At 42.5% G+C, this 17,423-nt stretch overlaps 1 protein-coding gene across 11 annotated transcripts in view; it reads left to right on the top strand.

Annotated features, from left to right (window-relative positions):
• Nucleotides 1-17,423, top strand: part of BCAS3 (BCAS3 microtubule associated cell migration factor) — a 375,413-nt gene that overhangs the window by 41,788 nt on the left and 316,202 nt on the right. For all 11 annotated transcript variants that reach the window (XM_009902820.2, XM_054166698.1, XM_054166701.1 and 8 more), the window contains exons 8-9: nt 4,283-4,390; nt 7,810-7,886. In XM_009902820.2, coding sequence (XP_009901122.1) covers nt 4,283-4,390; nt 7,810-7,886 — 185 coding nt within the window. The remainder of the gene's footprint in view (nt 1-4,282; nt 4,391-7,809; nt 7,887-17,423) is intronic.

Below are 17,423 nucleotides of genomic sequence, written 5' to 3'. Positions count from 1 at the left end.
GTGGTACACTTAAAATGTCTCTGCTGCTTTGTGTTTCGCTGCTGCACACACATTTTGGGGAAGTGTCACTTTCTCCGAAATCTTACTCTGCTTTTCCTGCTTTTGAATGAATCTGTCAAGTACCAGCCACTGAAGCAAGAAAATTACTTACAGAGTTGAGTTTTCAAGCTTTATTGTGAAGAGCTGGGATGCAGAGAGCCAGAGAGTTTTAGGAGGCTAGATGGCAAAAGTCTGAATGAAAGCTTTTCCTTCACTGATGTTTAAGGAATAGATCATGGAATCCTTGAAATTATTTGTTTGCTGGTTTTAAGGTTTTGTTCTGATGTGCCTCCTTCAGAGGGCTTGAAAACAAATCTTGCAACATAAAAGTCTTTTCCACTTTATTGCAGATTAGTTAGCAACTGGATTGCTTTGGATGGCTACTGACTGATGCAAAAGATAATGCAGCGAGTTTGTGTGGGGAACAGACTTCAAAGCTGGAAAAGCAGAACGTGTACAAATTCTGTCTTCAATAATAAGTAATTTCATAAAAATAAAATGATCTAAATGTTGGAACAACTTACCATAAAAATAGAGAACTCATTGTTGCTTGGAGTCTTTTAAGGCAAGATTAGGTTGCTTGGTAAAAAAATAATTTCTTTGAGCTTCTGGGATTTTGTGTGCATGGCCTGGAAAGAGAAGATGATTCTTTGAGTACTGAAATCTGTTAATCTGAGCAAACCTTCTTCAAGGCCTTGGGGAGAACAGAATTGCCTTTGTGGTCACAACATTCTAATTATATTACTCCAAAGATCAGAATCAAATCTCACGCTTCAGCTTTCCAGTGTAAAGGTTCAGGAAGGAATTTTTCCAATATACAATTAATTAACTCTGTAGTGTGCACTCTGCTTTTCTTTTGCTTTTCTTGCGCGTCTATGAAGCATCAGAGAGAGACCACAGCTAGAACAGGTTACTGCGTAATCCCAACCACTGCCCTGTGATTTAGAGCAGGGGTAGATTTTTCTCTGTATGTTAGATCAAGAGGAAAAAGGTTCAAGTTGTGCCAAGGGAGGTTCAGGTTGGCTATCAGGAAAAATTTCTTCACAGAAAGGGTTGTCAGGCATTGGAACAGGCTGCACAGGGAAGCACCATCCCTGGAGATGTTTAAAAGATGTTTGGATGAGGAGCTTAGGCACATAGCCCAAGAGCTGTGTACAGGGAGATGTGAGGTTATGGTTGGACTCAAGCTTAAGGTCTTTTCCAACCAGGTGATTCTGTGATTCAGTGACTCTGAAGAGAGTCTAGCTGTATATTCTGTGCAGATGGAAAAAAATAGCTGTTGGCCAACCAGCTTCCATCTTGAGTTTTGCTTTTTTATAATCTTTTTTTAAAATGCCACAGTTAATTGGGAAATGCCTGACCTGAAGAGTGCCACCTGAAGGCCTGTGCTTAGCTTTCTCAGCGAAGGCTCTGTTTCAGTTTTATGCTTCTCAGACTTGGGGGTTTTTTGTTTTCCTTTCCGGACTCATGAGACCATTCTCTAATTGATGTCCATTCTCTCTTTGAGTGGGATGTTGTTCCTCACATGGCAGCAGGGAGGAAAGTAAACACTTGTGAGCAGGCAGGGTAAGGTCTTTCTAGGCACAGAAAACTTTGGCCTGATTCTGGTTCCATCAGTCTTCTCCTGTTGGCCATATAAAAAGTGGGTGTTCTGTGCAGCGTATTTGTCTCTGTGTGCAAACATTTTACACAGCTTTTATAAACTGTGTGACTCATAGCTAGCAAAGCTGTGAAGAGGTGGTAGTTGTGTTGTGATGCATAAGCACAGATGTAGTCAAGTGCCAGCTGTACAAGGCATCTGTTATTTTTGTTCTATCCCTGCACTGCAACAGTCAAATAGAAGAGAAGAGCTGGAGTGTATTTGTTAATGCCAACCTTTTGAAGTCGTCTCTGAATCTGTGTCTCTTACCTTGTTGATACCCCTGCATTAAAGCAGCTCTTTTAACTATCAGGATACAGAATGAAAATTTGTCAATAATCTCTGGGAGCAGTTTGCAAAAGTTTTAGTTGTGACAGACCACAAAACCCCAAGTGTTTTCACATTCCTGATTTTATCATTCCTCTCTACATAATCATCACTGATACACTGAAATATGATCATAGAATTGCAGAATGGTTTGGGTTGGAAGGGATGTTCAAGATCTTCTAGTTCCAATCCCCCTGCCCTGGATATGGACATGTCCCACCAGCCCAGGTTGCCTAAGGCCTCATCCAACCTGGCCTTGAACACCTCCAGGGAGGAGACATCCTCAACCTCCCTGGGCAACCTGTTCCAACGTCTCTCCACCTTCATTGCACAGAATTTCTTCCTAACATCCAGTCTCAATTTCCCCTCTTCCAGCTTAAATCCATTCCCTCTCATTCTGTCACTACAATGATGAGGATTCATGATCAGCCAAAAGAAGGGTATGACAGAATATCAATTATTCAAGTGACAGGATTATTACCCTTAGCTTTGTTGGAACAATACATGTTAGAAGGAACATACCCTGCAGTTGTAGTCATGTAGTTAGCTATATTCAGTCAAATCAGAATGGAGCTGTTCAAGACAGACTTGTTTGCTAATAATAATCTATATTAATGATGCTAATATAATTTTAGCTGTATCAGCTTCTGGGATATCTGTTTTGAAATAAGGCTCTGTGGGGTCAGCTGACCCCCTTCATTTGGTTGCTCATGGTGCGCCTTGCTAAGAGTCCCTATTATCAGCTGCTATTTCAGAAGTTTCAGGCATTGGAATGTGCTGCCTAGGGAGGTGGTTAAGTCACCATCCCTGGACATGTTTAAAGGTTGTTTGGATGTGGTGCTTGGGGATATGGTTTAGGGGTGAACTTTGCAGAACAGAGCTATCGGTTGGACTTGGTGATCCTGAGGGTCTTTTCCAATGTGAATTTGTGTGTGTGTGTGTGTGTACTCTTTTATCACAATAATTGTTTCTCCTGGGTAATACATGTACCCAAATCAAAACAAAAAGGTTGTCCACAGACCTTGCTGTGGATTGCTGCATTTTGTAGCAGCAATGAGCTTCTGATGGAGAGTAACTAAACTTGAGTTTCAGTGCTTTAAAAGTGTTTTTGAAAAGCCTTTGAAGTGCTTAAAAGGAATAAGTAGCACCTTCTAGTTATTAGCCTAAATATGTGCCTAGAAAAATGTGTGTTTGGGGAAGAATTTCAGCAGGCAAAATGTCAGAACTGATTCCCACCTCCCCCCCCATTATTTCTCTGGCAGCTGTCTTTCTGTGCCTATATTGTTTCTCTGCTGTGTGTTATTGCATGCACCAGTTTATTACCTTGAGGTATCTGAGGTAAACAGTTGGCAACTCCGTTCCTCCAGAAAATTCTTGAGCAGTTTGAGCAGATCCAAAAGACAAGCAAGTGTTGTGTCAGGGATGGTGTTAAACTCTGTAAAATAAAGCAGATATGGGCAAGGGGCAACACCCTCTTTTACCAATGCTTAGTATATGTTTGTACAGCTGGCAATTTGTGCTCCTTCGTATTCCTTGACCTAGAAGTAGCCAACGTTTTAATGCGTTCTTGGAGGGGGAAAAAAGGTGTTGCAGAAAAGAACTGCCACATCAAAGCTTCTCCTCAGCTTGTAAAATGGTTTCCACCACTACCTTCCTCAGCTCTATCAGAACACTCAGCACTTTCTGCCTCTCCAAAAGAAAGCAAGCCTTTTTATTCCAAAATGGCCTTGGAGCTTTATTTATATGAAAATGATAAAAGTGACACAAGGCAGTTGGAAAGATCTCTGTAGTTCAAACAAAAGTCCATCAGAGAGGTGATGTGAATTCTGTGTAATGTGCCTCTAGCAAATCAAGTCATGATTCAGCTGTTGCATGGGGTGAAGGAAGTACTCCCTTTAGGAGAGTGATACTTGGCAGAGGAGTTTTCAAACAACTAGCATGTGCTCTTAAAACTTCTTGCCTATCAAATGGCTTGTGTTTTGCTGGTCAGGTCTGCTGTTCCAAAGTCTCATTTGTGACAAAGGAAACTAAGAACTTGGTAATCAGTTGCACAACACAGGTTCTTGGCCACCAAGGAGATCATAATTCAATTTTAATCATACCTTCCCCTAATGGAGAAGGCTTATACTGACCCTTTGTTCTCCAGCCTTCTGCCCGGGTTGCTGGGGTTTTTCTTTTCATTTAATGTGCTAAATAATAAAGGGAGGCTGAAATAGTTTGAAATAATTTTACCAAAAGCTTTTCTTTTCATTCAGATCTTCTTTTTATTCCTTTTAGCACGAGCCCACCTTACTGCTGTGTGGACCTCTACTCTTTGCGAACAGGAGAGATGGTCAAGTCCATACAGTTTAAAACTCCTATTTATGATCTGCATTGCAATAAAAGGTAAGGAGGTTTGCATTCTTTCTACCTCAGAGCATGCAAAATGGCAGTAATTAATACAATTTCTGGTGTCTGTGCTCCCTGACGCTATTATTTTCACTTTCCCCTCAGCATAGCTTTGGTTCTCCATTTCTCAAGTAGTATTTCAGTCTGAATATGCCAATATGCTTCTCCAGTGGCTTTCATTTAAGAAGCTCAAAACATTTTGTGTCTGAAACCACTGAAGCTTCTTTCAGCTGTGATGTGGGTGAGCAGGAATCGTTTGCATCCTCTATCATCCACCTACAGATGGAGAAATGGGATCATGGAGAGTTTAAAGAGTATCAAGCACTGAAAAGTTTGTCTGTCTTCTTTGTGTTCCATTTCCATTGTTCTTGTAGCCCCCATCAGGTACTGGAAGGCTCCGATTAGGTCTCCCTGGAGTCTTCTCCGGGCTGAACAAGTAGAAGTTGCAAAGAAAGGTCAAGTAGAAATTGCAGAGAAAGGCACACCTTTAATACCACAACCACTGAGGAGGTTATGTTGATGGTGTGAATGTTCACAGAAGTAAGGGATGGCAGTTTTTGTTATCCCCACCAATCAGCTGCTTGGAGGATGTGGGTATGATTGTTACATCAAAAAATAGTTTCACTGAAGTGGTTGAGTTGGTGAATTATGTGCCATGAATAGCTCACTGTTCCTTTAAAAGCTGTCAGAAGGAGTTCAGTACTTATCTGTGCAACTGTCCCTTGAAAAATTTAAAGTTCCCTTGTGTGCAGTGTGATGATAGTAAATCTTTCCAGCCTGGCCTCCTAGCAGAAGAATAAAAACCCAATTGTAAAACCAGTCAAAAGGCAAATCACCATTCAAAGTTTCTCCCAACTCAAAAGTCTTTCCAGGTGCTAATGTTTCTTTTCCTAAGTGGTAAAAATGGCAAAGCTACTTCAAAGCCATGAGGCTGTATCCAGAGTAGATGCTTTTCTGGTATGTATCAGAATCTGTTGCTATCCAAGGAAAGCGCACTGGTTCAGATTGAAAATGCATTAAGTGTGGCCAAGTGCAGCGCTAATGGTGCGTACCGCACTCTAATGGAGCCCGAAGTTTGGATTTAGAGTGAAACTGGAGTTGCAGAAGAATGGAAAACTGTTTATTATTTATGTATTTACCCTCTAGAACCATCCATCTGCTGGGGTTCATTTATGCAGAAAGACAGTGCCTCTTCAAAGAGCAGATAACACAAATCTGCAGGATCAGGAAAGATTGCACTCAAATGTAGATAGGTTCTCTGCGCAGACATTACACTGTACACACATTTGAAGTCTGTCCATTATTCATTGCTTAACTTTCTTTTAGGCTTTGTGGGGGAAGTTAGAATTGACATTTTCTTTTGGTTTTCTCTCCTGCAGTGTAAGCAATTGTAAGAGATGTCATTTAAGCAGAGGTGTCATTTACCTAGATATGTCATTCAACCAGCGATGTCATTTAACTAGATCTACTGATTTGTCCAAAACTAATAGTAAATTCTATATGCAGAGTTGAGATTTGCCAATCCAAAGGGTGTAGGGAAGCATCTCTTTCACAATGAGAGAGCTACAAGCAAATAAGAATCATAAAATCCTAGAATGCACTGGGTTGGAAGGGACCTTTAAAGCTCATCTAATCCAACCCCTCTACATTCAGCAGGGACATCCCCATCTACATCAGGTTTCTCAGAGCCCTGTCATGCCTGACCTTGAATGTCTCCAGGGGTGGTGCCTCCACCACCTCCCTGGGCAGCCTGCTGTAGTTAATGTAGAAATCTTGCATTCATTTCTTATATGACTTAACACATCTGAACCCCTGTTGTTGAGTTATGAGTTCTGCCCTTTACTTTTGGCACATAAGCTGCTCTCTCTGAAAATGTCCCTGTGCTCCCAGTTCAAGCTCTGAAATATGTGAAAATGAGAGATTGTTTGCCTGAAAATGTCCCTTGACTTCTGCCTCCCAAGAATGCACACCTCTTGTTTCTAGAGGCAGGGCAATAAACAGAGCAGTGACTAAGTCCCAGGATGAGATGTTACAAACCAAGGAGTCCTGCAAGAACTGGAGATGCAGGACAACACTTATTACTTTGATCAGCTTCTCCACCAGCCAAATAGAAAGTGGCTCATGTTACACCAGCCTCTTGAACAGGCTTCAGGAGTCATCCTGGGAACTGTAGATGCAATCTCTGCTATTTGGCAAATGTGTTGGTAAAAAATAACAGCAAAATCAATTAGCAGACACATAGATAAATTATGCCTGTTTATAGGAGCATTAGTGCAGTCTTCTAGGTGGAAATTGTGACTCAAAACTTAGAAGGCATCAGCAAGCATCATCTGGCTTTTGTTCTTTTCAAGTAATCATAGAACCACACAATGCCTTAGGTTGGAAGGGACATCAGAGATCATCTACTCTAACCTTCCTGCCATGGGCAGGGACACTTCAACTGGACTCAGCTGCTCAAGGCCTCATCCAGCCTGGCCTTGAACAGCCCCAGGCAGGAGGGATCCACAACCTCCCTGGACAACCTGTTCCAGAGTCTCACCCTCACACTGAAGAACTTCCTCAGTTCCAGTCTAACCCTGCTCTCCCTCAGCTTCAAACCATTCCCCCTTGTCCTGTCTCTAGACACCCTTCTGAAAAGTCCCTCTGCAGCCTTCCTGTAGGATCCCTTCAGGTATTGTAAGGCAGCTCTAAAGTCTCCTTGGAGTCTTCTCCAGGCTGAACACCCTCAGCTCCCTCAGCCTGTCCTCACAGCAGAGGTGCTCCAGCCCTTGGATCCTCTTTGTGGCCTCCTCTTGCCTCACTCCAACAGCTCTGTGTCCTCATGCTCTGGACACCAGGACTGGAGGCAGGATTCTAATGAAGAGGTATTTCACAATAGGAGGGTGTACAGGTAGCAGTGAATACATAAACACACACCTGTAATATTGCTGATTGACACAGATCCTGCTTCTCTTAACTGTATTTGGGTGCTGCTCTTCTTGGTATGAGGGGCAAGGAAAAAAGAGCCCTGTTTCTAGTAAATCAGATGGTTTAATAAATTTGCAGTGAGGTGGGCAATGGAATTACTTCAAATTTAGCTTCTGTTCTACCCATTGGTGATTTGATTGTTATTTGAGTCACTGTGAGTAATTCAGGAGCCTTGCAATTCCATTCTTTGTTTTTAATGGAGCTTTTACTGCAGGAGGTCTATCATAAATATGCTGTGTTGTTCTGTATCAGATCTGTGTACTTCCTGCCGTGAAGGTTATGTGGTTGGGATGAGAGAAAATCCTCCATAACTGCCACGTGTTGGTAACCTGGCTGTTTATCACTGGAGAATTTATATTGATGCTTTTGAAATAATTACATTTAGATATTGAATCTTTAAACCAATGCATTTAAGGCTTAAAGCACACGTTCCATTTCTGTGTTTTCAGGATCCTTGTGGTAGTGCTGCAAGAGAAAATCGCCGCCTTCGACAGCTGCACTTTCACCAAGAAATTCTTCGTCACAAGTATGTGTGAGAAGAACTGGCCTCAGCCTGGTGGCTGGGATGGGGGCAGTGAAATGAAACAGATTTCTGTTATTGTTTGCTGGTTTTATTTCTCAGAGCAGATCTCCGTGGCTTCATTTGGAGTTTCAGGAAATCTGTTGCTTCAAAGAGACCCCAAGCGTTTATCTTTGTGTATCTTTGGCTCTTCTGCGTATCGATCATTGCTGTAACGAGCTTCTCACTGCTGGGAGCAGCAGCCACACTGACATCCAGAGGCAGCTCCAAAACTCCTAGGTTTATTTTGCACAAACACCTGCAAAAGCTGCAGGTGTTGGAGTTTCAGGCTGTGCATATCAGCAGCAGCTTGAAATCACATTGGCAGCGATCTGCCTGCTTTTTGCTGGCCCTTAGGTCTAAGTACATTGGGTGGTTTGGGTTGGGTTTTTTAAATGTATCTTTACTTAAGCAGGCCCCAAAGCTCAAGCAGGTCAGTAAAGTGATATAGCACACAGTATCACAGTATAACTAAGGTTGGAAGAGACCCCAAGGATCATTGAGTCCAACCTGTCACCACAGACCTCATGACTAGACCATGGCACCAAGTGCCACGTCCAAGCAGAAAAGCTATAGGCAGGTACTTGCCTTCAGCTGCTTTCACATCTGTCTTGAGAATAACAGGGATAGGGCAGTGATTGTATCACAGTATCACTAAGGTTGGAAGAGACCTCAAAGATCATTGAGTCCAACCTGTCACCACAGACCTCATGACTAGACATGGCACCAAGTGCCACATCCAATCCCCTCTTGAACACCTCCAGGGATGGTGACTCCACCACCTCCCTGGGCAGCACATTCCATTGTGCTCATGTGCTTGGCACCGGTAAGGCTGCACCTCTAACGCTGGGTTCACTTTTGGGTCCCTCACTCCAAGAAGGACATTGAGGGGCTGGAGCAGGTCCAGAGGAGGTCAATGAAGGGTCTGGAGAACAGGTCTGGTGAGAAACAGCTGAGGGAATTGGAATTGTTCAGGCTGGAGAAGAGGAGGCTGCAGTGGAGTCTTCATTGCACTCTACAGCTTCCTGAAAGAGGTTGCAGTGAGGTGGGGGTTGGTCTCTTCTCCCTAGTATCAGGTGATAGAATGAGAGGAAATGGCCTGACATTGTGCTGGGGCTGGGGGGAGGTGAGGTTGGACATTATGAAAAATTTCTTTCCTGCAAGAGTGGTCAGGCTTTGGAACAGGCTGCCCAGGGAGGTGGTGGAGTCCCCATCCCTGGAGGTGTTCAGGAAATGTGTGGACATGGCACTTGAGGAGAACAGTTTAAGGTGCTCTCCAAAAGCTGTTCCTCCACTGTGAGTGTCCCTGTGCTGCCTCAACATCTGTATCACAGTAACTGGTAGGCTAGTAGGGAAAAGGAAATGCTTTCTGCTGCTTGTGCTCTGCTCTGTCACAGGGTGTGGATAGGATTAGGATGTCATTTACCTGTTCCCAAGGCTGTGTGTGTTGTAATACCAAACACCAAGAGAGTATTGAGCAGGAAAAAAGTTCTTGTCAAGCCGTTAGTGACTTGGGCTTCTGTTCATCGATTCGAATGGCCTCTTAAAAGCTGTAGATTACTGAGAGATCACCATTTACTTTGGAAGGGTCAGGGCTTTGTTCTTAAAAAGGAGAGTCTGAAATCTTCTGGATGCGTTTTTGTCATGACTGGAAAAGCTCTACATGATTTTTTTTTTTTTGATGTCTGTGTGTCGTGAAGAAAAATCTGCTTAGGAGAAGCTGTTTCTTGTGGTAGCTGGAAATAAAGCAGCTTCATGCAGTAATATTGAAGTTGCCAATAGGTGTCAGTTTCTTCCTATGCATGGATTTAAGATGCTGGGGAATCTGCTGGGGTTCAGTGAGGAGAGACAAGTGGGAAAGGACTTGTTTGTGTGAGTTTCCTTGCTCCTTTTTCTTTCACCAAAGAGAATTAGGCTACAAGCCTTAACTTTATTTTTGATCAAAAGGGGAAAAAAGCATCCATCAGTCAGCTGAACGTGGGTTTTGGCAATCGCTGTGCTTGTCTACTTGCAGTTGTTGGTTTTCTTTGAAACGAAAGAGAAAAAGGTACTGCAGTTTGTTTTTAACAATCAATCCAATGCAGTGTATTTGGAGTATCCTCTTCCTAAAGACAGATTTTGATTAGCACTGTTGGGTTTTTGATTAGGAGCCGTGGAACTTAAAGAGGCTAAAACTAAAGCTTTTTAGGGATGTTTACCAATTAATTTGAGCATTCGAACTCCTGAAACATCACTGTGCCCAGTGTATTTCTCCAGCTGTGCTGTGTTTTTTAACAGGAGGAACTCAAAGATGTTCTCAAACTTTGTGCTGAGTCTGGGCTTCCAAAGCTCAGTTACAGACCCCTCCTCATTTTCCACCAGGCTCTTTGGAAAGCTGCAGGACTCAGCCAAGAGTCAGAGCTGCTGCTGCCATAGCCCTTCCCTGTCGCCTCCCCAGCTTGCCTGTGGCCAGTGGTGGCTGTGACTGGGCGCAGAGATGTGTGGGGTTTTTTCCCCTAGATGATTGGGTTTCCTGGACTTGTGCTGGTGAATAGCTGTCCTGAGGATTTTGAAGCTTAGTTGTTTCACTTAATGGCTTATGCTATCAAGAGGGTGCTATGCTCTGGCATGTTGAGGCTGCAGCAATGCTTTTGTCTAAGCTTTCAGGTTTTGTATGTGCTGAAATCTCTCCGACCTAAGAGCATATCTCTAAATGCATAAGTTACTCTGATGTGTTTGAAATTTGATGGAAATGAACTACCTAGTTAGCTGCAAAGATTTTTGATAGTCAGCCAAGTGGCCAGCACTGGGCTCTCTTGCTGTGCTTGTTTTTGTTGTTTGAATTTAGAAGGGGCAGTGCTAGTTTAAATTGGAAAAGTAGAAATCCCTGAAATGGAAGCTCAGCACAAAGTCTTCAAGGCTTTGTTGTTTCCATTACTGGAGCATCCCAGCTCTGCAGGTGTCCCATCTGGACCTGCCTTCAGCTGGACAGTGGCAGTAGGAGTATCACTGGCTGCCCAGAGAGTTTCTCACCATGAAGATTCACAGCTGAGTTCATCTGACTGCTCTTGGTCAGAAGCAATGGCATGCAAAGTCACAAATATTAACTGAGGATCACTAACTCTTTGAAGATACTTCTGTTGCTGTGTATAAAGGAGAATCTTATTTTTTCCCTCCAAGCAGATTTGGTGGTGGAGATGTGGCAATCACATCTTCCATCTGTATCAGCTAAGTGGCGTGGGAGCCCCAGAACCTCACTGAGACAGCTGAAAAGCAAACATAGGCAGGCAAGAGCTCTTGTCCATTTTCTTGACTGCTCGTACACAGAGATTAAATGCAGAGTGCACAATTAAAAACAGTGTCAGGAATTCTGAAGTTCAGTGTTCCTCAGAAATGCTAATGCAGCTGGGTTGCACATGAGCAGTATTTGTCTTTCTGTTTTTGTTTCTGTGGTTGAGTGTATCCTTGTAATAAATACACCATAAAATATTCAGGATGTAGAACATGGTCAGGTTCATGCTGCTGTTGGAATGCTTAACTGCATTCCCTGATCTTTCTTGAGCAAATTTGACATAGCACTAATCTGTTGGTTTGGTTTGTTGGGTTTATTTTTTTGTGTGTGCTTGTGATCAGATGGAAATGTGCTGATTTGACTTGAATGGCAGAACACCAGCAGATTTTATTTGTGCCCTTTGTAACAAAAACTTGGTTTACAGGTGCTCCAGCCTTCGTGTCTGGATTTAAGACAGGTGCTTAAACTTGAAGGGAAAACATACTGTAGATATTGAAGAAAAAATGCCAGCATGTCCTGTAATCTACCCTGTGTGATACTGAGGTGCTGGAGCAGGTCCAGAGAAGGGCAACAAAGCTGGTGAAGGGTCTAGAGAATAGGGCTGCTGAGGAGCCGCTGAGGGAAGTGGGGGTGTTTAGTCTGGAGAAGAGGAGGCTGAGAGGAGACCTAACTGTTCTCTACAACTCCTTAAAAAGAGGTTGGAATGAGGTGGAGCTTGGTCTCTTGTCCCTGTTATCAGGTGATAGAACAAGAGGAAATGGCCAGAAGTTATATCAGGGGAGGTTCAGGTTGGAGATTAGGAAAAATTTCTTTCCTGGAAGAGTGGTCAGGGGTTGAAACAGGCTGCCCAGGGAGGTGGTGGAGTCCCCGTCCCTGGAGGCGTTCAGGACATGTGCACAATGCACTTTGGGGACACGGTTTAATGGCCATGGCTGGTTGGGTTGATGGTTGGACTGAATGATCTTAGAGGGCTTTTCCAACCAGAACAATTCTATGATTCTTAGCTTTGAGTGTCTGCTAAGGAAAGTCAGAGCATGAGTCTGCATAGAGCTTGTGGCAGTGACTTTCACACAACACTCAGAGCCAATTCAGTGTCGTTAAGTAAAGGCTGAGCTCAAGGGGAAGGGGAAGCCAGGCAGTGATTTTGCATCCTGCACTGTTTTAAGTGCTCACATGGCCAAACTAAGAAAAAATTAGTTAATTTGGTGCTTGTAATAAGAATGTGTTCCTGTGGCAGTAGTAAATGTCAAGGTGTGGATTTTAAACAGGTTTTTAAGTGGTGAAGAGCTTTGTTATGATTCAGATTCCCTTCAGAGCCTTTCTCTGAATACTCAAGGAGCAGAAACAAAAGTGATGGACCAGCTTTTTTTTTCCCTCCTCCTCTACTTTGCTCTAAACAATAGATGCAGAAAAGCTGAATTTCATTGATTTCTATTACATCAGTGCTCCTTCAGCCTTTCTCCAAAAATGCTTACTTAGTGGAACATTGATGATTATGAATATGGCCTGATGGATACTTTCTTCTCTGTAAAGAATATCCTTCCCACCCCTGGGCCCTGAGTAAAGATTATCACAGATAACATCATGCATGTGGCATCATCTTTGTGTCCGATAACTAGTGCCTGCTCAGTTTCTCTGGCCCTTCCACTCCTCATATTGATATATTCTCCATCCATTATTCTCTAGGGATGGAGACAGTTATTGCAGCCATTAGCTGGCACCACATTTCTATTGATGCTGCACAGCTAGAGCCTTAAGAGGTAATTTTCCAGATTTTAGTCAGAGTACTTTATTGTATAGAAAGTCTCAAAAGGCTCGCTGAACCACGAGCCAAAAATTAGTCAGTATCTGTTAAATGCACCCCACCTGCAGCTCTCTGAATGAAAAACAACAAAGAAAACACCCCCAAACCAAGCAGTGTTTGACACTCTGATCTGCACTTTGGATGTGGTATTCCTATTTTCAGTGACATTCACATGCAAGAGATGTCAGGGTGGTTTCAGTCTGTCACAGGTCTGCTCTGGAAGGCTTTTTGGTGTGTTTTAGTAAGCTCTGTTAGCGTGCCTTTTTGCCCTGGTCAGCACACAGGGAGCAGTTTGATCTCTTTGCTTTAAAGTAAAAAGCCTGGGTGTCTTATGGAAAGGTTTAATGCCTCAAGAGTCACAAACAGAACTTCTGGAGGAATGTACATTTCCCTTCTCAGCTGTGATCAGTGAGTGGCACCTATCCTGGGCATCCCACACCATGTAATGATTGATAGGATTCCTCTGTCCGTGGAGGGAGTCTCCTCAGTTTAGATTGAAAACCCTTTAGGCAGGTGGGAAATGGGCTCCTGATTCACAGTGTTTTCTTGATCAGTGAAGAGAAGCCAACTATGTTCTGAGAGTTGTATAAAAGCAGTTTCTGTATACACATTTTAGTTATGTGGATAGGAACACCCCCACTCCTTGGTGTGCTCTGTAACTGCCTTCCCTGGGCAATGCTGATCTGATCCTGCTTTTACTTTTTCAGTGCTACTGTTTAGAGTGGTTTTCCCTGAATATGGACATCAGTGCAGCACTACTGCAGGATCATGGTGAAATACTTTTTTGAAGAGGTCTTTAGGGCAACATGATCAATTTATGGCAACAGATTTCTTCCCTGCTTAGAGGGTGTTTTGCTGGGTTGCAGGGAAGTGTAAGTACACCAGAAAAGATTGTGTCTAGAGGGAAAGCAGCCACTGGTACCCAAGATGTGTGTGTATCATATCTCCTGGGTGTGACAGTTTAAAAAATGGTCTCTACAACAGGAAGTGCTGTTTGTTTCTGAGTTATTTTTATCTAAAGCACCCAAATCCTTAATGTGAAAGGCCAAAACAAAGGCATCTTACTCACATTGTCCTGCACAGAAACAACAACCTCTGCACGACCATTGTTATTTATCACTGGCCACTTCTCTGAACAGAAGAAGAAAGTAAACCTGAAATGAAAACAGTTTGTCCTGGAATCAGGCAGATTTGGCTGAATTAAAGAACTAAGCCTTATGAACATTAAAAGCCACATATATTTTTAGTAAAAGTTCTGATATTGCTCTCAGACTCGTGGAATAACAGGGAAATGCTTCAAACTGCCATCACAGAATTGAGAAGGGAGGGAGGTCTATGTGGAAATAATAATAGTAGTAATAATAAAAATAACAGTAGCAATAATCATAGTATTGATGATGATAAGAAGAAACTCTGTGGTGCTTCCCAGGTTTAATTCTTTCCCAGGTTTAATGCTTTCCCTGACTTAGTACTTTCCCAGGTTTAATGCTTTCCAAGATTTAATTCTTTCAGGCTTCCCTGGAAGTGTTCAAAGCTAGGCTGGATGGAGCCTTTAGCAACCTGGTCTAGTGGGAGGTATCCCTGCCCATGGCAGGGGGTTTGGAACTGGATGATCTTGAAGGTACTTTCCAAACCAAACCATTCTATGATGCAGGAGAGCACAAAATGTGACTCATTGCAGGGCTGACTCTGTTGTTACCATGCTCTGTGCTATGAATATTGCCCTGCAAAGGCAGGTGCTGATGGTATAAATTTGCCTTTCCACTTTATTTCTAGATGGGCTGTTTTTTAGTGTTTTAATAGTAATAATGCCACTTAGATTTCCAAAAAGGCCCTGGATGGCAAGGATGATTTCACAGTAGAGTGCATCCTGCTGGTTTGCTCTTTTGCTCAGTTTTTATGGGTGATGCTTAAACAGAAGGAAGTGCAAGAACAATAGAAGAGCTTTGGAAAGTATGTGACAGTGTGAGAGTAATAACATTTACATAGAGCCTTTCATCTAGAAGGAACCCAGAGGAATTTATAAACAATATTACTTTATACAGTTTATAAACAAATAAATTTTGTTTGCTTGGTGATGCTAAGGAAAAAACCAACCAACCCCAAACAAACAAAATCTTAGATAAAACAACTTATATGATTTGTTTTCCTTGGAATCAACAACCCTCTTGCAACCAGAGTATCACTCTACCCCTTCTTTATTGTACATGTCTTCTTGTGCTTTGCTGGCATGGATCCGTTTTCTGGCTGCTTTGGGTTGCAGGACAGTTATGTCATTTCATTATTATTTTGGAGTGCTGTGTGTTTCATAGGACCTAGCAAAAATTACTAATTGATGATAAATTACATCCAGGGACTGAAAAGTAGCCTCACTGCAGTGGGTTACTATGGCTTTTTGTTTAAAATACACAATTCCACTGCTTGACAGTTTTTTTTTCCCAAGTGATATCTGGCAGATAAATGATTAAAGGCAAATAGTTTCTGTAGAAGAGTTACCCACACTTTAGAATTTGCTCAGAAAACTGTGTTTAAAAACACTCTACACTTAAGATATGGCATAAGTCATCTTTAATGAACCTCTCCAGACACTGAAACAGAAAAGTCTTTGTTTAGCCAGAAATCTGCTCTCTCAGGAAGGTTTCATTTTGTTTTGCCTTAGGATGTCATTTAGCCTTGGAGATCTTTGCCTTGACCAGTGTTCCTTATGGTTGCTGACTGCATCCCTTCCCAATGTCATATTCATCATATTCAGATGTCATTTCTTCCATGGTTTGGGATTAGAGACAGAATCCCAAGAAGATTTTATAATAACACAGCCTGTACCCACATGCTGTATAAACAACAGAGTAGCTTGAAATAAAACTGGACAACACTGCCCTGCATCCCTCCTGGACACATGGTGTGGAATGTGTTATAGCTGCTATGTGTTCAGAGTCCCTCTCAGCATGTGCGTCATCCGTGCTTCATGAATGAGAAGGTCACAGGTGCAGAGCAGATCTTGAATCATAGAATGGTTTGGGTTGGAAAGGGATTTAAAGACCATCTAGTTCCAACACCCCTGCCATGGGCACCTCCCACTAGACCAGGTTGCTCAAAATCCCACCCAACCTGGTCTTGTTACACGTAAATAAATCAATAAGCAGCTATGACTGTCAGTCAGAATTCAAAGAATTGATTTGGTAGAGTGCTGCGGGTGCTGGTTGGGCTTGTAGCAGTACCACAGATAACAGCTGCACAGCTCTGGCCCTCCTGAAGAACAGAGCTGTTGAAAACTTAGATGGCTGCAGACTTTCAAGTGCCTGTACACAGCTTATGTGCTTGTGAAGCAGCAAAGAGCCAAGTTTTTCTGGATTTGGGGAATACCTGCAGGGTTGAGCCCCCGTCTCTCCATCCAAATGGGACTGTAGGTCAGTTCTTCAGCATTGCAATTTAATTGTAACTAGCATTAGTTACAAAAGCCCAGGGAGGGCTTCCTGTACTCATACATGCATATTTATTTTTTTTTTAACCTTTTTTTCTCATGGAAAAAACCTCTAGAGCTTGATGAAAAGCTGCCCCAATAGCTCAAGTTTTAGTAGTGGTATCTTTTGTGATTTATTTGCTTTATCTCTGTTATAGCTGACGTGACTTTTAATAGCCCTGTTCCTCCCAGCACTGTTTTCCCAACATGCTGTTTGTTTAAAAACTAAGTGGGAGGGGAGGAATGTGTTGCTTTTCTCTTCTTGGCTGCTGTCTGTGTGTTCACACTGACATTACTGAAGCTGGGGGATGAGCTTTTGCAAAACAATTTAAGGCAAGGACTGGAGTCTTACTTTTCTGTTAGAGCATAAACCAATGGAAAGATCCAGAGGGTTAATTTTCAGAGATGAGTAGAAGAGGTGATTTGGTTTATTATGGACATATGGATATGTGTCTCCAAAAGGTGGAAGAGAGTTTCATAGAAGTAATTGGAAAACGATGTCAAATAAACATGCCTTCTCTTTGCTCACTCATTAAACAAACATTTGTGTAGCTCCTTGGAGAACCTGAACTTCTAGGATTCCTCTGTTCTCACCAACACCAAATGGATAAAGTCAGCACAGCAACAAGGAAGCTAAAACCATCTTTGCATTCACATAATCACAACTCCAGTGGTTATTTCAGGTCCTAACTTTATAACTCAGTTATTGAAAAAGAAGAACAGGAAGAACCTAAGAAGTTGTCATGCTAAAGAATTTCTCTTTTGTTGCAGGGAACACCTTGCATCTTGGAAACAGGAAAATGAAGGCACAGAATATGAGGGACCAGGGTGTTGTTATCTGAGTCCCTGCTTGGAGATTGCTTTTTAGTCATCAGTGCTGCTTACATCAGCACCAGTTGGAGGTCTTGGGTGTAGGAACTGAAGTTAGCAGAAAAATTTGCACTTAAATTCAGATTTTTCCTTATTCAC

The sequence above is a fragment of the Dryobates pubescens genome, chromosome 13, assembly GCF_014839835.1.
Source record: "Dryobates pubescens isolate bDryPub1 chromosome 13, bDryPub1.pri, whole genome shotgun sequence".
Classification (NCBI taxonomy): domain Eukaryota; kingdom Metazoa; phylum Chordata; class Aves; order Piciformes; family Picidae; genus Dryobates; species Dryobates pubescens.
Note: the sequence above shows the minus strand (reverse complement) of the source record. Positions and strands in the feature narration are given on the sequence as shown.